The 19,694-nt window shown below is 43.1% G+C and overlaps 1 protein-coding gene across 3 annotated transcripts in view; it reads left to right on the plus strand.

The window, feature by feature from the left end:
• LOC109900106 (proteasome activator complex subunit 4B) overlaps nt 1–19,694 on the plus strand; it is a 91,485-nt gene that overhangs the window by 3,041 nt on the left and 68,750 nt on the right. For 2 of the 3 annotated variants that reach the window (XM_031835174.1, XM_031835172.1), the window contains exons 2-5: nt 11,201–11,341; nt 14,032–14,148; nt 15,117–15,173; nt 18,159–18,203. In XM_031835174.1, coding sequence (XP_031691034.1) covers nt 11,201–11,341; nt 14,032–14,148; nt 15,117–15,173; nt 18,159–18,203 — 360 coding nt within the window. The remainder of the gene's footprint in view (nt 1–11,200; nt 11,342–14,031; nt 14,149–15,116; nt 15,174–18,158; nt 18,204–19,694) is intronic. The other variant, XM_031835173.1, reaches the window with a different exon arrangement.

Here is a 19,694-nt window from a genome sequence, read left to right on the forward strand (position 1 = left end):
GGCAAAGTAAATACAATATAGCAAGTAAAATACTGGAATGGTAGTTTTGCAATGGAAGAATGTGCAAAGTAGAAATAAAAAAATAATGGGGTGCAAAGGAGCAAAATAAATAAATAAAAATTAAATACAGTTGGGAAAGAGGTAGTTATTTGGGCTAAATTATAGGTGGGCTATGTACAGGTGCAGTAATCTGTGAGCTGCTCTGACAGTTGGTGCTTAAAGCTAGTGAGGGAGATGTGTTTCCAGTTTCAGAGATTTTTGTAGTTCGTTCCAGTCATTGGCAGCAGAGAACTGGAAGGAGAGGCGGCCAAAGAAAGAATTGGTTTTGGGGGTGACTAGAGAGATATACCTGCTGGAGCGTGTGCTACAGGTGGGAGATGCTATGGTGACCAGCGAGCTGAGATAAGGGGGGACTTTACCTAGCAGGGTCTTGTAGATGACATGGAGCCAGTGGGTTTGGCGACGAGTATGAAGCGAGGGCCAGCCAACGAGAGCGTACAGGTCGCAATGGTGGGTAGTATATGGGGCTTTGGTGATAAAACGGATTGCACTGTGATAGACTGCATCCAATTTGTTGAGTAGGGTATTGGAGGCTATTTTGTAAATGACATCGCCAAAGTCGAGGATTGGTAGGATGGTCAGTTTTACAAGGGTATGTTTGGCAGCATGAGTGAAGGATGCTTTGTTGCGAAATAGGAAGCCAATTCTAGATTTAACTTTGGATTGGAGATGTTTGATATGGGTCTGGAAGGAGAGTTTACAGTCTAACCAGACACCTAAGTATTTGTAGTTGTCCACGTATTCTAAGTCAGAGCCGTCCAGAGTAGTGATGTTGGACAGGCGGGTAGGTGCAGGTAGCGATCGGTTGAAGAGCATGCATTTAGTTTTACTTGTATTTAAGAGCAATTGGAGGCCACGGAAGGAGAGTTGTATGGCATTGAAGCTTGCCTGGAGGGTTGTTAACACAGTGTCCAAAGAAGGGCCGGAAGTATACAGAATGGTGTCGTCTGCGTAGAGGTGGATCAGGGACTCACCAGCAGCAAGAGCGACCTCATTGATGTATACAGAGAAGAGAGTCGGTCCAAGAATTGAACCCTGTGGCACCCCCATAGAGACTGCCAGAGGTCCGGACAGCAGACCCTCCGATTTGACACACTGAACTCTATCAGAGAAGTAGTTGGTGAACCAGGCGAGGCAATCATTTGAGAAACCAAGGCTGTCGAGTCTGCCGATGAGGATATGGTGATTGACAGAGTCGAAAGCCTTGGCCAGATCAATGAATACGGCTGCACAGTAATGTTTCTTATCGATGGCGGTTAAGATATCGTTTAGGACCTTGAGCGTGGCTGAGGTGCACCCATGACCAGCTCTGAAACCGGATTGCATAGCAGAGAAGGTATGGTGAGATTCGAAATGGTCGGTAATCTGTTTGTTGACTTGGCTTTCGAAGACCTTAGAAAGGCACGGTAGGATAGATATAGGTCTGTAGCAGTTTGGGTCAAGAGTGTCCCCCCCTTTGAAGAGGGGGATGACCGCAGCTGCTTTCCAATCTTTGGGATCTTTACCTTTCAACATGAGTCTTCAATATTCCCAGGTAAGAAGTTTTAGGTTGTAGTTATTATAGGACTATTTCCCTCTATACCATTTGTTTTTCATTAACATTTGAATATTGGATGTTCTTATAGGCACTTTAGTATTGACAGTGTAACAGTATAGCTTCCGTCCCTCTTAACGCTCGCTAACTAGCTAGCCATTTCACTTCGGTTACACCAGCCTCATCTCGGGAGTTGATAGGCTTGAAGTCATAAACAGCGCAATGCTTGACGCACAACGAAGAGCTGCTGGCAAAACGCCCCGAAAGTGCTGTTTGAATGAATGTTTACGAACCTGCTTCTGCCTACTACTGCTCAGTCAGATTATATGCAACACAAGACATGCTAGATAATATCTAGTAATATCAACCTTTTATAATTAACTAGTGATTATGATTGATTGATTCGATTTTTATAAGATAAGTTTAATGCTAGCTAGCAACTTACCTTGGCTTACTGCATTCGCGTAACAGGCAGTCTCGTTGTGGAGTGCAACAAGAGGCAGGTCGTTATTGCGTTGGACTAGTTAACTGTAAGGTTAACTAGTGATTATGATTGATTTTTATAAGATATGTTTAATGCTAGCTAGCAACTTACCTTGGCTTACTGCATTCGCGTAACGGGCAGTCTCCTTGTGGAGTGCAACGAGAGAGAGGCAGGTCGTTATTGCGTTGGACTAGTTGCAAGATTATATCCCCTGAGCTGACAAGGTGAAAATCTGTCGTTCTGCCCCTGAACGAGGCAGTTAACCCACCATTCCTAGGCCGTCATTGAACTGGTCAAAAATAATAATAATTTAAAAGGCAAAATCGGTGCCCAAAAAGACTGATTTTCGATTGTTATGAAAACTTGAAATCGGCCCTAATTAATCGGTCGACCTCTACTAGTGAATAGTCGTAGGTGGTGAAAGTAGTGAATAATAACTAGTAGAAAAGTCGTAGATGGTGGATAATAGTAGTGAATAATTAAGTGAATAATAGTAGTAGCTAATGTTAGGTGGTGGTAGTAGTAGTGAATAATAGTAGCAGTAGGGAATAATAGTAGCGAATAATTCTAGTAGTAGTCATAGGTGGTGATAAGTGAATAATAAGTGGTGGCAGTAGTAGCGAATAATACTGGTGAAAGTAGTGAATAATAACTAGAAAATAAGTCTTAGGTGGTGAATAATAGTAATAAATAATTAGTCATAGTGAATAGTAGTCGTAGGTGATGAAAGTAGTAGGTGATGAAAGTAGTAGTGAGTAGTCATAGGTGGTAGTAGTAGTAGCGAATAATACTAGTAGTCGTAGGTGGTGAAAGTAGTGAACAATAGTAGTAGGTGGTGAATAAGTGGTAGTAGCAAAATGCATAAAAGTGCTGTTTGAATGAATGTTTATGCGCCTGCTTCTGCCTACCACCACTCAGTCAGATACTTGTATGCTCAGTCAGATTATATGCAACGCAGGACACGCTAGATAATATCTAGTAATATCATCAACCATGTGTAGGTAACTAGTGATTATGATTGTTTTTTTTTTTTATAAGATAAGTTTAATGCTACCTAGCAACTGCATTCGCGTAACAGGCAGTCTCCTTGTGGAGTGCAACGTGAGAGAGGCAGGTCATTATTGCGTTGGACTAGTTAACTGTAAGGTTGCAAGATTGGATTCCCCGAGCTGACAAGGGGAAAATCTGTCGTTCTGCCCATGAGCAAGGCAGTTCACCCACCGTTCCTAGGCCGTCATTGAAAATAAGAATGTGTTCTTAACTGACTTGCCTAGTTAAATAAAGGTATATTAAAAAATAAATCGGCAAATCGCCGCCCAAAAGTACCGATTTCCGATTGTTACGAAAACTTGAAATCGGCCCTAATTAATCGGCCATTCTGATTAATCGGTTGACCTCAACTCCACACAGCCATTGAAGAAGAGTGGGACAACGCTCCACAGGCCACAATCAACAGCCTGATCAACTGTGTGATGGAGATGTGTTGCGGTGCATGAGGAAAATGGTGGTTACACCAGATACCGACTGGTTTTCTGATCCACAACCCTATCTTTAAGATATCTGTGATCAACAGCTGCATATCTGTAGTCCCAGTCATGTAAAATCCATGGTGCCTAATGAGTGCCTAATGGATGTATTTAAATGGACTGATTTCCTTATGAACTCTAACTCAGTAAAAAATTTGAAATTGTTGCATATTGTGTTAATTTTTGTTTCGTAAAGCTACTGCTCATAACACAATCACTCTAGTTCAGGGCTCACTGATTGTGCAAAGTCTGCTTCAACATGCACTATTTACATTCTCATATGGCCTAATCACTGCCAGTGTTGCTTCATATGATATGCTGTCCCAGGTAAACGCTTCCACAACGTGACGTGCTGTTTCGCAATGCTTTTGGTGTTGCTTGAGTGTGACCACGTGTGAGATTGGTAACACACTGGTGATCCCATTCTATAGCTGACTGTAATTAAGGATGTAAACACGATACAGCACCATAATAATTAATAAGGCCTTACACTAGGTTGATACAATGGTTGACTGTATATTAACTGTACCACATCCCTGTTGTACCCAGACCTTCAGGAAAGAGAACTATACTTTATAAAGTGTCAGGCTACAGAAGATGGAAGCAGTTATCTGTGAGCCTGTTTCAGAAGTTCTGAATTCAAGACACTCTTCAGAGCTTCTCACAAAATCAAGAGTTCTGTTCCAAACATATAGGCTGTGTACCGCTTTATAGGAATAGTTACACAGACAGTGTTTTCACACCTTGACAATGTTACATCATTACTTTCTGTCTGTTGTGTTTGCCATGTTTTATTTGGTTGTACTAGCTACTAGGCTCATTAGGCTCTTTCACCTTAAGCTGTGTCAGTCAGTTGTAACTGTGTCCCAAATGGCACCCTATTCCCTATGGGCCCTTGCCCAAAGGAGTGACCTACTGAGGGAATAGTGTGCCTTTTGGGACTCAAAAAACATGCCAACAGGGCATTAGGATTATGTCCAGGCTATGACCGAGTCACTGCTCTCAACAGTTGATCTAGATTCTGGAGCTACACAAGTATTTTCGCTCCTTGGCAAGAACAAGAAGCATTCAATGCAGGTCTATTTATGTACTGTTGTTGCTTGGCCGATAGCACTGGGCTTTGACATACACTATATACAAGTATGTGGACAGCCATTCAACACCTGTTGCTGACAGGTGTATAAAACCACACAGCCATGCAACCTCCATAGACAAACACTGTCAGTAGAATGGTCTTACTGAAGAGCTCAGTGACATTTAACGTGGCACTGTTAGGGTTGCACATTTTGGGGAATATTCAGAGTTGGAAACTTTCCATGGGAATTAATGGAAATATATGCACATTAATATTAATATCATTTAAATGTAGATTTTTGCATTGGATATATTTACCATTTCATATGGAGACAGAAACAATCCTTTTGCCTTATCATAAGTAGAGATAATTAGAAATTATTAAATCCTTCCAATAGAAAAATAATTAAATCATTTAGTTACGAATTAAACTTTAAATTAGTTGACTCTTCACATAGGATGATTTCACTGAACAACAAAAGAACGGGATATTGAATGATTCCCAATGATCCATCGCATCTCCCCAAAAAGCATTCTCAACATACATCTGTAAAATCATAGTCTAGAAACTAAAGCTTTGGTTGTCTTCTCACGCTTCCATGTCTTCTCTCTGGACTTCCTCAATGTCCACCTCTTGAGCATCAGACTCTCAGGCTTCCATGCCTTCTCTCTGGACTTCCTCAATGTCCACCTCTTTAACATCAGACTCTGAGGCCTCATCTTCACTGTCACTTTCAAATCTTGTTGAGGATGGCTCGTTGTCAGGCTCAAAAGCTTCAAATTTGCCCAGATGGTCACCAATTTTTCAACCCTTGTATTGGTCAGCCTGTTGCGTGCTTTGGTGTATGTGTGTGTTCCCAAACAAGGACCAGTTGCGCTCTGAGGCGGCTGATGTTGGTTTGATTTGAAGGATGATGGAGGTAATGGGGGAAAGAGCCTCAGATCCACAAAGTCCCTTCCACCAGGTGGCTGGTGAGATATGTTGGCACAACTGCCATATTGCATCTCCACTTAAAGCCCTTGCTTGGAAGTGTACTTCGCCAGACTGCCAGGAACCGTTGGTTCAGGACCCAGGCCAAGGTGGTGAGACACGGTAGTGATGACACCATAGGCTTGGTTGATCTCTGCACCAGACAGGATGCTCTTGCCAGCATACTTGGGGTCCAAAATGTACGCTGCGGCGTGTGGGCTTCAGGCAGAAGTCTTCACGCTTTTTGATGTATTTCAGAACTGCACTTTCCTCTGCTTGGAGCAACAGTGAAGTGGGCAGGGCAGTACAAATTTCTTCTTTTACATCTGCAAGCAGTCTGAACATCAGACAGGATGGCATTGTCTCCCTCAATCCGTGCAATGGCTACTGCTATAGGTTTCAGGCTGCTTACCACTCTCTCACAAAATACATTATCCTCTTGATGGGGCTGTCCATATCGGTAGACTGTGATATGGCCATTTCTTGGAGAGACTCCTTCCCCTCCAGGAGACTGTCAAACATGATGATAACACCATCCCAACGGGTGTTGCTGGGAAGCTTCAATGTGGGGATCTTATTCTTCTCACTTTGCTTGGTGAGGTAGATTGCTGCTATAACTTGATGACCCTTCACATACCTAACCATTTATTGGCTCTCTTTTAGAGGGTATCCATTGTTTTCAGTGCCATGATGTCCTTGAGGAGCAGATTCAATGCATGAGCAGCACAGCCAATGGGTGTGATGTGGGGGTAGGATTGTCTGTTCCCAGCATTGTCTGTCACCAGTGCAAATGCCTTCTGTGGTCCAAGGTCATTGATGACTGCCTTCAGCTCATCTGCAGTGTGTAGATGTGTGTGTGTTGTCCCTTCTGTCTGTGCTCTTGTAGAATACTGGTTGAGGGGTGGAGATGATGTAGTTAATTATTCCTTGCCCACGAACATTCAACCACCCATTAGAGATGATTGGAATACAGTCTGCTTTCTCTATGATTTGCTTGACATTCACTTGAACTCTGCACCCAGCAAATGAGTAGATAAAGCATGTCTGGTTGGATGGGTGTATGCTGGGGGAATAACATTCAGAAATCTCTTCCAACACACATTGCCTGTAAGCATCAGACGTGAACCAGTTGCATACACAGCTCGAGCAAGACATTCGTCAGCATTTCTCTGACTACATTCCTCCATTGAGTCCAAAAAACTTCTAATTCCAGGACGACCATGAGCTGTTGCTATCGATATGGTGTCTGATTCATCATTTTCACCTCGAATAGAAGTAGAGGGACTTTTGTCACAGGCTGCTTGTTGTGAGTGTAGCCAATGTGAAATGGCTAGCTAGTTAGCGGTGGTGCACGCTAGTTGTGTTTCAATCAGTGATGTCACTTGCCCTGAGACCTTGAAGTAGTGGTTCCCCTTGCTCTGCAAGGGCCGCGGCTTTTGTGGAGCGATGGGTAATGACGAGGGTGACTGTTGACGTGTGCAGAGCGTCCCTGGTTCGCACCCAGGTCGGGTCGAGGGGAAGGACGTAAAGTTACATTGGTGGACGTTACATTGGAAGGACGTACTGTTACGTTGGTGCCGTGACCCGGATCACTGCCTCCGGAAACAACTGTTTGTCGGGAGCTTCATTAAATGGGTTTCCATGGCCCGCAGCAATGTTCAACATCTAGTGGAAAGCCTTCCTAGAAGAGTAGAGGCTGTTATAGCAGCAAAGGGGAGACCATGCTTTTGAAATGAGATGTTCAACGAGCAGGTGTACATACTTTTGGTCATGTAGTGTACTTTCATTCTGACCTTTTGTAATCCCAAGATATTCGTTAATACCGGCACTGAACACAATGGGAGCCATCTTCAAACCCCACTAAGCCTCTAATCCAAATGTTGTCAATGCTAGCACGTACATGTAAGATCCCATAGCAAAGGCTAGCTAAATGCTAATTCGTGCACTGCAAACGTTTTATGCAGTCTGAAATATTTGCAGGACAGCCATCCCAGCTCAGTTATGCAAGTAACAAAAAGAAATGCTACTCACCGTTTGCTGCAAAATAAATATTAGACAGCAAGGCTCTTGATCCAGGAAGGGGTTCTTTTATTGGTCACATTTTGCATGACACTAAACACTACTTGTGCAAACCAAATACAAAACTGCGGAGCATTTAGAACATATTATACAGTTAACTTAATGGTTGTAAGATATCTTGCTGGCAAACATTTCACTGTGAATTCCATACTGTAACTACACCCACCACCTGTTGTGTGCTGCACAACAGTGAGTGACTCAAGGCCCTGGTCTCGTGTAGTTGTGTGCTTGTAAAAGAACACCAATTTCCTGGGGACTACCGTAAGCTTCATAATGAAAAAAGTGACCGGTGAAATTATCTCCTAACGTATTGCACAAGTTGCCTACAGGTATTACTTAAGTATCTACAAATATTCACATTTATTTGAAAAAAATCTGAATAGTTTTGAAGGTATTGGAAAAACAATCCTGTGGCTATTTGCAAATACCCCGGTATACAGTGTGTGTTTGTATGTACAGTATACCACCCATGCCTATTAGGGACATTGGTCTATTGCAGAGGGTGGAGAATTCCCACCAGATGTATCAGAAATGTGTGAATGTTATTCAATGAAGAAGAAGAAAAAAAATGTAGAGATTGGGTTTATTAAAAGTTATGGAGCTACTTTACAACCTGCGTGGGAGTTTCTTTCCTTGAATAACAAACACCTAAAGGTAGTGATGCACTGATATTACATTTTTGGCCGATATACGATACCGATATTTACAATTTTAGCAGCCTTTTACGCATTCTAGTACAGTTAAATAGTTAACACACACATGGACACAGAGGCCTAAGGCACTGTATTTCAATGCAAGAGGTGTCACTACAGTCCCTGGTTCGAATCCAGACAGTATCACATCCGGCCGTGGTTGGGAGTCCCATAATGTGGCGCACAATTGGCCCAGCGTCGTCCGGGCCGTCATTGTAAATAAGAATTTGTTCTTAACTGACTTGCTAGTTAAATAAAGGTTACACACACACACCACACACACACCACACTGACCAAAAATGTATTTTATTGGCATTTACGCATGTCCCCATTACCAGTAAAACATAACACAACCTATTTCTTTCACTTACTTGCTGTGCTGTTTCGTTGTTCAGTTGTTTCAATCTCAACCAGGATTTCTCATACTATAGAACACCATTTGGATCTTTGCGTGTAAAATAATACTATTTGATGTGTCAGACAAGCGTGTTGACTAAACAGGACCTGAATATGACTGTACATCACAACAATTTTACGTGTTCATTAAGTTAAAATAACCCTAATTTATAAAACAGTCCTCATTTGATTAATGCTGGTCAGACCCATCTATGTGAAGCTAGCCACAATACTTTGCGGTTAGCCTTCAAAATAAAAGTATGTCATTGACAGTGATGCAAATGAATACAAATAGTAGAATTATGCCATAATTGAATAGATCATGCTAAATGAGGTTGGAATGTTGTTTATATAAATAATTTGTTAATTTGACATCTGTTGAAATCACACTAGATGTATTACACTTTAGAATTGCATTGGGGGCTTACTTATTTCACTGTACAGCCTTACCTATGGATTGTGGATCAATGGATTGTGGATCAATGACATGGGGTATCAGTCTACTCAGTGACACCCAGAGAACATTAGCGTCATAGCTATTATTGCGGGACTCTGAAACAACTGTGAATTGAGCCACATTTATTGTCAACCTATGTGTATTGAACACTATTCCAGAGGAAAAACAATACTGTGTGGATGCTTTGGAGTCTGATAACTCTGAGGATGACATTGGTAAAAAATATCTTACCCCCTTTTATTGATCCCCAATCCTTAGGTAAAGCTGTACGGTGCAATATGAATGTCAGTACACACAATAGGCTGACTGGGGAGGTGTTTTCACACAGTCACAGTCCTGCGATAATAGCCACAATGCTAATATTTGCTTAAACTCTTCACAGTTGTGTTCTGTGGGTGTCAACAAGTACACTGATATTTCATTGCTTAACATTCCAACCTTGTTTAACTTGATCTATTTCTGTTACCCTGGAGGTCCACTTCTCTGTGGTGTAGTGAGCAGTCACAGTCACGTAGCTTTCTGTTACCCTGGAAGTCCACTCCTCTGTGGTGTAGTGAGCAGTCACAGTCACGTAGCTTTCTGTTACCCTTGAGGTCCACTCCTCTGTGGTGTAGCGAACAGTCACGTAGCTTTCCATTGCTCTGGAGGTCCACTCCTCTGTGATGTAGTGAGCAGTCACAGTCACGTAGCTTTCTGTTACCCTGGAGGTCCACTCCTCTGTGGTGTAGTGAGCAGTCACAGTCACGTAGCTTTCTGTTACCCTGGAGGTCCACTCCTCTGTGGTGTAGCGAACAGTCACGTAGCTTTCCATTGCTCTGGAGGTCCACCTGTCTGTGCTGAGGGCAACAGAGGATGCCTTGGATAATTCGTTGACCATTCTGATATTTTCCTGTTCATAAAGATCTGGCACGATCTTCATACTGAAGTGGGTGCGGCAGGGGATTTCATAGCGTGACTCAAGCACTTTCACCATATTTTGAAACGCTTTGTTTTCCACAACAGATCATGGCCTCATGTCTGCAGTGATAAACATCCCAATAGATTTGGTGATGGCTATAGCCCGGTCTGATTCTGCAGCAAAGGGCTGCTTAAATGTCGCGGTGAGAAGTTGTTGTCTCTTGGCTGAGCTGGCTCCTGTCACTGACACACCAGAGTGACGACGCTTTAAATGTGGCCATGCTCCATGTATTTCCATGATCATACAGCTTTCTTGTGGTACAACGCCTGCACACCGTAATGGTGTTGTCCACCACCCTTCTTCCATCATCATATTTGACAGGGAAGCCAAAATGCTCCCATACATGAGACTTAAATGAAGCGGGAGGCTTTTCCAGTTGTTCAGCTCCTCTGTTAGCCATGGCTGTCACAGCTGTTTTTTCTTAGCTTTTTGCAACAGTTTTCAGCTGTGCTAACATAATTGCAAAATGGTTTTCTAATGATCAATTAGCCTTTTTAAAGTTATAAACTTGGATTAGCTATCACAACGTACCATTGGAACACAGGAGTGAGGGTTGCTGATAATGGGCCTCTGTACGCCTATGTAGGTATTCCCTTAAAAGCCGTTTCCAGCTGCAATAGTCATTTACAACATTAACAATATCTACACTGTAGACACTGACACTGTAGACATCTGACCAATTTTATGGTATTTTAATTGACAAAAAATTTGCTTTTCCTTCAAAAACAAGGACATTTCTAAGTGACCCTGAATTTTTGAACAGTAGCATATATGAAAATGTAAATATTTTTATATATATATATATATATATTTCCATTCGGGCAGATGAACTCTATTCTTGTGAAACTTTATTTATTTTTAATTTATTTTTAATTTGTCCTGGACAAGAGGACAAGCGTTAATGTCGAGGCCCGTCTGGTTTGTGTTCATGCATCTCTGTGGCTGTGCCCTAAAGATTATTTTCTTGTAGGTACATACGGCTGTACGGCAGGAAGTTCAGCAAGGAGGACCATGTGCTGTTCATCAAGCTGCTGTACGAGTTGATCACCATCGACAAGCTGGAGATCAGTATGATGCAAGGCCTAGCCCGGCTACTCATCAACCTCCTCAAGTAAGACCATGGGTTACACAGTTACGCATGCAAACACACTCACATTGACAAGCTGGAGATCAGCATGAAAGCTGGTCCTTCTGCTCATCAACCTCCTAATGTACGCAACACACACACATACACACCCATCAACAATCTTGAGACCAGTATGATGCAATGCTTCGTCCACCTCATCAGTTAATGTCACATAATGTCACTCGAATCAGCCTTTGATCATGTCCGGCACCTGCTCGCCTGTCCAGCATCACTACTCTGGACGGACTTAGAATACGTGGACAACTACAAATACCTAGGTGTCTGGTTAGACTGTAAACTCTCCTTCCAGACTCACATTAAGCATCTCCAATCCAAAATTAAATCTAGAATTGGCTTCCTATATCGCAACAAAGCATCCTTCACTCATGCTGCCAAACATACCCTCATAAAACTGACCATCCTACCGATCCTCAACTTCGGCGATGTCATCTATAAAATAGCCTCCAACACTCTACTTAACAAACTGGATGCAGTCTATCACAGTGCCATCTGTTTTGTCACCAAAGCCCCATACACTACCCACCATTGCGACCTGTATGCTCTCGTTGGTTGGCCCTCGCTTCATACGCGTCGCCAAACCCACTGGCTACAGGTTATCTACAAGTCTCTGCTAGGTAAAGCCCCGCCTTATCTCAGCTCACTAGTCACCATAGCAGCACCCACTCGTAGCACACACTCCAGCAGGTACAGTGGGGCAATAAAGTATTTAGTCAGCCACCAATTGTGCAAGTTCTCCCACTTAAAAAGATGAGAGGCCTGTAATTTTCATCATAGGTACACTTCAAATATGACCGATAAATGAGTGAAAAAAATCCAGAAAATCACATTGTAGGATTTTTAATGAATTTATGTGCAAATTATGGTGGAAAATAAATATTTGGTCACCTACAAACAAGCAAGATTTCTGTCTCTCACAGACCTGTAACAACTTCTTTAAGAGGCTCCTCTGTCCTCTCTCGTTACCTGTATTAATGGCACCTGTTTGAACTTGTTATCAGTATAAAAGACACCTATCCACAATCTCAAACAGTCACACTCCAAACTCCACTATGGCCAAGACCAAAGAGCTGTAAAAGGACACCAGCAACAAGATTATAGACATGCACCAGGAAATCAACTGTGGGAGCAATTATTAGGAAATGGAAGACATGCAAGACCACTGATAATCTCCCTCGATCTGGGGCTCCACGCAAGATCTCACCCCGTGGGGTCAAAATGATCACAACGGTGAGCAAAAATCCCAGAACCACACGGGGGGACCTAGTGAATGACCTGCAGAGAGCTGGGACCAAAGTAACAAAGCCTAACACACTACGCCGCCAGGGACTCAAATCCTGCAGTACCAGACGTGTCCCCCTGCTTAAGCCAGTACATGTCAAGGCCCGTCTGAAGTTTGCTAGAGAGCATTTGGATGATCCAGAAGAAGATTGGGAGACTGTCGGATGAAACCAAAATATAACTTTTTGGTAAAAACTCAACTCGTCATGTTTAGAGGACAAAGAATGCTGAGTTGCATCCAAAGAACACCATACCTACTGTGAAGCATGGGGGTGGAAACATCATGCTTTGGGGCTGTTTTTCTGCAAAGGGACCAGGATGACTGATCCGTGTAAAGGAAAGAATGAATGGGGCCATGTATCGAGTGAGTGAAAACCTCCTTCCATCAGCAAGGGCATTGAAGATGAAACGTGGCTGGGTCTTTCAGCATGACAATGATCCCAAACACACTGCCTGGGCAACGAAGGAGTGACTTCGAAAGAAGCATTACTTATTTTCCACCATAATTTGCAAATTAATTAATTAAAACTCCTACAATGGGATTTTCTGGATTTCTTTTCTCATTTTGTCTGTCATAGTTGAAGTGTACCTATGATGAAAATTACAGGTCTCATCTTTTTAAGTGGGAGAACTTGCACAATTGGTGGCTGACTAAATACTTTTTTGCCCCACTGTACCTGCTGGAGTGTGTGCTACGAGTGGGTGCTGCTATGGTGACTAGTGAGCTGAGACTAACTTTGAGCATCAGCTGTCAGAGCAGCTCACAGATCACTGCACCTGTACATAGCCCATCTATCTACCTACCTCATCCCCATACAGTATTTATTTATTTATCTTGCTCCTTTGCACCCCAGTATCTCTACTTGCACATTCATCTTCTGCACATCTACCATTCCAGTGTTTAATTGCTATATTGTAATTACTTCGCCACTATGGCCTATTTATTGCCTTAACGCCCTTATCTTACCTCATTTGCACTCACTGTATATAGACTTTTTGTTTTCTTTTGTTCTACTGTATTATTGACCATAGCAGCACCCACTATTTATTCCATGTGTAACTCTGTGTTGTATGTCGAATTGCTATACTTTATCTTGGCCAGGTCACAGTTGCAAATGAGAACTTGTTCTCAACTAGCCTACCTGGTTAAATAAAGGTGAAATAAATAATAAATCTGCTTCTTTCGTGTCTATTGTTTCTCTCCTAATTGTATGAGAAGCTTGAGTGTGACTCGTGTTTCAGAGTTGAAACACTCTCCATAAATTGAACCCTCTGACCACATAATTACGTGAGAAGCTTTTTGAGGCAAGGGTGACATGATTTTTTTCAATTAAGTCTTTAACATATTTTAACCCCACCTATTCTATTTCTAACAGAAAAACAGAGTTGCTGTCGCGTGAGGACCTGGAGTTGCCTTGGAGACCACTGTACGAGCTGCAAGACAGGATCCTCTACTCAAAGACAGAACACCTGGGCCTCAACTGGTTCCCCAAGTACGTCCCTCTTCTCTTTTACCAGAATGGTTAAAAACATTGTCTTTGAATTTTTTTTTAAAGAACTCCACATATTGAAACCAACCCAACCAATATAGGTTCTTCCCATTTTGAGCCCTCCCTCTATAAGCAGGAAGGTGGTGGGGCCCCGCTTCTACCTTTGTTTGTTACGGAGCTCACTTCCTAATCTCTAGTGGTGGTATAAATGAATTTATTGTGAAATGTAGCTGTCTTTGTGTCAGTTAGTCCGTTGGAGGTTTGTTGGTACTGCCTACTGCCACGGTTCTGGCTAATACAGTTCAACAGTAATACAGTTGATTCAGTTTCCCTTTGCCTCCTTGATGCATCCTTTCATAAGGCGTCAGCAGGCTTCAGTTTGGCTGGCTGCTAGCCGAAGCTGTCTGGGCGACCCAAACGAGTAGCTCGCGGACTCCCTTAAGACATTCGCTTGAAAAAACAACCTATCGAAGTCCAAAACTAACAAAAACGTCACAATGTTATGATAATATATGCACAACCTCTTCCAGACTGTTTTGGCTGGGAAGTATGCTGATGCCTTTACATGCAAAGATTGTTATCCCTGCCCATTTTTGTAGGCTAGGCTCATTTCTGAAAGTTGTCAAATCTGTACCAACACACCCCCAGGTTGCGTATAGCCAAGGACCTCCATCCCACCCTTTTTCTCCCAGCAAGCAGTGCGAGGTGCTCTTGTATAGTGCTATGGAAACATTGTGTTACAACAAAGCTTTGCTAGCACATAATGGGCTTTCACAAAGGGAAGCAAGTTACCCGGTTTATTGATACTATGACATGAATAAAGGAGCAGTGAAAAAACAAAACAAATGAGAAAATGTGTAATGACGCTGTGGTACAAAAAAAAGGTGTTAGAATTTGATATTGAAATGGATTGGCTTTTCATAGTGTGAATCTGAATGTGTTTTTATGCCTTTGTTTCCTCTCACATTCAGTTCTCTACGGCCTCGTGCTTCCTCTAAACACGTAATGATAAAATTGTTTCAGAGGTGGTAAGGACAACGCTTCTCTTTTGTGATAAAAAATAAAATGTATTTCATCCTTTTATTCAGGCACTCTTTGGTTTTTATTTGTCTATGTTGCATGTTGAAAACCAAAAAGCACACTGGACACCCCCACGCAGCTGGTTTGACATAAAATCAACTACAAATCAACCTAAAACCAAAAAGCAATGTTAACATTTCACTCATATTGGAGACTGTCGCACTGCATCTAACTGGACTCTATATCCCCCATACCCATTCTTTGTCAAGTCCCATATGATTTGGTGGTTTGACCTGCTTTGTCAGCACTAGAGGTTTTGCAGCAGTACCCACTAGATTAGGCCACTAGAATTGTTTTACAAGAGCACATTCTGAATTCACCTGTTTAAAAACAGCCATGATGGACACATTTTTTGTGATGCTAAAGAGCACAGATTTGTGCAACAACAAAGAAAATGCTTCCTTATAATGCACATTGTTAGAGAAAAGTTTCAAATTTGGCCTAAATCACGCTACCAGATAATACATTTTACCCTATTTCTTTGCACTGATCTGTGCTCTTTTGTGCCACAACTGTTGTCCCATATTTCTGAGTGAGAGTCATGGTAAGGGTAGTTTGAAGCTCTTGTATCTTGTTCCTCCTGGTATACTGGTATAAGATGGGGGTGATTATCACATGTTTCACCCAAGTATTCTAAAGGTCATTGGGTTTGGGGTTCCCCAGGGTTGAGTGTTGGAGCTGTTGGTGTTCTGGTCATGCTACTTTGTATTTGTAATTCAGAGCATGAGTTTGGGGATTGTCAGTGTGGTCGGTCTGTGGGAAGTAGACATATAAGAGAACTATAGTTGGGTCCCAAAAATCTCTCCTTCTTCCTGAGGTGTGCACTCTTTCACTACTCTGTACAAATGTATAAACATTTGTGAACAAGTGCACATTTCTGGAGAAAAAAAGAGATTAGGCTATTGGGACGCACCCCAACTCACTCAAGCCCTGAGTTGCAAAGCCAGGAGCCCTTGGCAGAAGTCGCTCATCTGTTTAGTTCCCATTAGTCTATTGAATTAAAGCAATGCAGTACGGTTGATTTGAAAGAGACTTGAACAAGTTTGAGTTTAGCACGTGGTTGAATGGGATAGACGAGGCAGTTACAACGCATGACTGAGCTCGGTGTGTGAGTGGTGGCAGGAGGTTTGAGGGTGTGTGAGTGTGAGTGATGGCAGGAGGTTTGAGGGTGTTTGAGCTCAGGTTGTGTGAGTGGCGGGAAGGCAGGGGGATTGAGGGTGTTTGAGTGGCGGGAAGGCAGGGGGATTGAGGGTGTTTGAACTCAGGGTGTGTGAGTGGCGGGAAGGCAGGGGGATTGAGGGTGTTTGAACTCAAGGTGTGTGAGTGGCGGGAAGGCAGGGGGATTGAGGGTGTTTGAGTGGCGGGAAGGCAGGGGGATTGAGGGTGTTTGAACTCAGGGTGTGTGAGTGGCGGGAAGGCAGGGGGATTGAGGGTGTTTGAGCTCAGGGTGTGTGAGTGGTGGGAAGGCAGTGAGATTGAGGGTGTTTGAGCTCAGGGTGTGTGAGTGGCAGGATGGCATGGGGATTGAGGGTGTTTGAGTGGCAGGAAGGCAGGGGGATTGAGGGTGTTTGAGTGGCGGGAAGGCAGGGGGATTGAGGGTGTTTGAACTCAGGGTGTGTGAGTGTCGGGAAGGCAGGGAGATTGAGGGTGTTTGAGCTCAGGGTGTGTGAGTGGCGGGAAGGCAGGGGGATTGAGGGTGTTCGAACTCAGGGTGTGTGAGTGGCAGGATGGCATGGGGATTGAGGGTGTTTGAGCTCAACGGCTGCGGTTATATTGGTCTCAGATAAATCTTTTGACACTTATATGACACTAAGTTGAGTGACCAACCTTTTCAAGCTGTTCATAATGATGGTAACATTCAGAAATAGGCCCAACCGTTACCAAACCAAAGCCTGTAACAGCAGTCAGCAATACTACAGTGTAGCCTGGTGTTGGTTGTATTATTTAGGCAGCAAACTGAAGAAAATGGACTGAATGGGAGGGACTACTTGAAGTTGTCCATTTAAGAAACACTCATATGGGAGGTACTACTTGAAGTTGTCCAATAAGAAACATTCATTTCTGTTTTTTTCTTTGCATGCCCTGAGTACAGCCCAGATATGTTTACTGTTTAGTCAGGCTAGGTGATTTAAAAAGCCTAAAACAATAGGCACCCTCCATTTAACACCCTCAAGATCAGCGTTCATTACAAGTATTAACGGCTAGACCTACTATTTGCATAAAGCCTCAGTCCCAGTCATTTTCTCTCCAAGACAATACCCTAATCCCAATTTAAAAAAGCCCCATTCTGATGATTGTGAATGAACAGAGTACATCTGTTAAATGATTTACCATTCATGTTCTGCTGTTACACTGCTGGCCCAGGGCCACCCAGGACAAAAGTAGAACGGCCCTGGAATAGTCCATTGTTGTAGTCATTGACTTTAGTTCTGTTTATGTTTCTATAGTGCTTTTGTCACGCTATTCCAGTTTGTATGTCCCTAATTTCCTTGCTGTTTCTATGTACACACATGGTCCTCACATCCCTTACTTTTGCCATTCCAGACACTTGTCTCTCTACTGCTTAATTACAGACCACTCTTTCAGAGTACTCACTCTAAAATATGAACACTGCTGTATCTTAAAATGAGCCCCACAGCTCAAGTGAGTACCCAAGCCAGCACCTTTCTCATTACATTTCAGGCACTGCTTTTGATGAGCATGTACTAAATGTGGAATTTCAATGTGAGTGATTTGGCTGTACCTGCATGCAGTCAGTCAACCTCATCATAATTGCATTGGTGTGTTCAGCGTGCTCGTTGTTTCATCAACAGCCACCTCTGTCTGTTCTGATGTCTCAACACCCTCTCTCTCTCTCTCTCTCTTGTTCCTCTTCTCTCTCTCTCTCTCTCTCTCATTCCTCTTCTCTCTTGTCTTTTCTCTTTCTCCCCCAGCTCGGTGGAAAATGTTCTGAAAACACTTGTGAAAAGCTGCAGACCGTAAGTATATATTTTTAAACCCCTATATGAAATATACTGTATGTCTTTTTAAAGAACTCAGTTGCTGAGCTCATTGTTGCATTTACTCTTGGGACACTTTTGGTGAACACTGGTGTATCATCTGAAGAGTTATTGTATCATTACAACATGGCCTGTTATCCATCTGTTCTTACTTCAGAACTCCTGCCATTGAATGAAGTAGAGATGCACACCAAGCCAAGGGACTACTCTGAATTAAATAAGAGACATTCTGTGAAACTGAACTGTTAGTAAGAAACCCCCTTTTTGGGACTTAGCCCACGTCTGCTGACTGACAATTTGTCAAGGTCATGCTAGCTAGAACTCCCGTGTGGTCTAAGACATTGCATCGCATTGCATGCCACTAGAGACTCTGGGTTCGAGTCCAGGCTCTGTCGCAGCTGGCCGCAACCCGGAGACCCATTGGGCGACACACAATTGGCCCAGCGTCGTCCAGATTAGTGGAGGGTTTGGCCGGCAGGGATGTCCTTGTCCCATCGCACACTAGTGACAACTGTGACGGTCCAGGCGCAGTGCACACTGACACGGTCGCCAAGTGTACAGCGTTTCCTCCGACACATTGGTGCGGCTGGCTTCCGGGTTAAGTGGGCATTGTGTCAAGAAGAGGCGCGGTTGTGTTTCGGAGGACACATGTCTCTCGACCTTCGCCTCTCCCGGCTTCGCACAGGAGTTGCAGCGATGAGAAGAAGACAATATATTTTGCATTCTGATGTTTATGACTGAAATGTATACTTACAAGCCCTTAACCAACAATGCAGTTCAAGAAAAAGTTATGAAAATATTTACCAAATAAACAAAAGTAAAAAAGAATATATATTAACACAATAAAATAACGAGGCTATATACCGGGGGTACCGGTACCGAGGTAATTTGTACATGTAGGTAGGGGTGAAGTGACTTTTTTTAATTTTACCTTTATTTAACTAGGCAAGTCAGTTAAGAACAAATTCTTATTTTCAATGATGGCCTAGGAACAGTGGGTTAAATGCCTGTTCAGGGGCAGAACGACAGATTTGTACCTTGTCAGCTCGGGGATTTGAACTTGCAACCTTTCGGTTCCTAGTCTAACACTCTAACCACTAGGCTACCCAGCCGCCCATGCATCGATAATAAACAGCAAGTTGCAGGAGTGTAAAAACAAAGGGGGTGGGGGGTGTCGTCAATGTAAATAGTTTGGTGGCCATTTTATTAATTGTTCAGGAGCCTTTTGGTCCTAGACTTGGTGCTCCGGTACTGCTTGCCGTGCTGTAGCAGAGAGAACAGTCTATGACTTGGGTGACTGGAATTTTTTGAGGGGGGGGCTTTCCTCTGACACCGCCTAGTATATAGGTCCTGGATGGCAGGAAGCTTGGCCCCAGTGATTTACTGAGCCATACACACTACCCTCTAGCACCTTACGGTTGGATGCTAGCAGTTGCCTTACCTGGCGGTGATGCAACCGGTCAGGATGCC

Source organism: Oncorhynchus kisutch, linkage group LG11, assembly GCF_002021735.2.
Source record: "Oncorhynchus kisutch isolate 150728-3 linkage group LG11, Okis_V2, whole genome shotgun sequence".
Taxonomy (NCBI): Eukaryota; Metazoa; Chordata; class Actinopteri; order Salmoniformes; family Salmonidae; genus Oncorhynchus; species Oncorhynchus kisutch.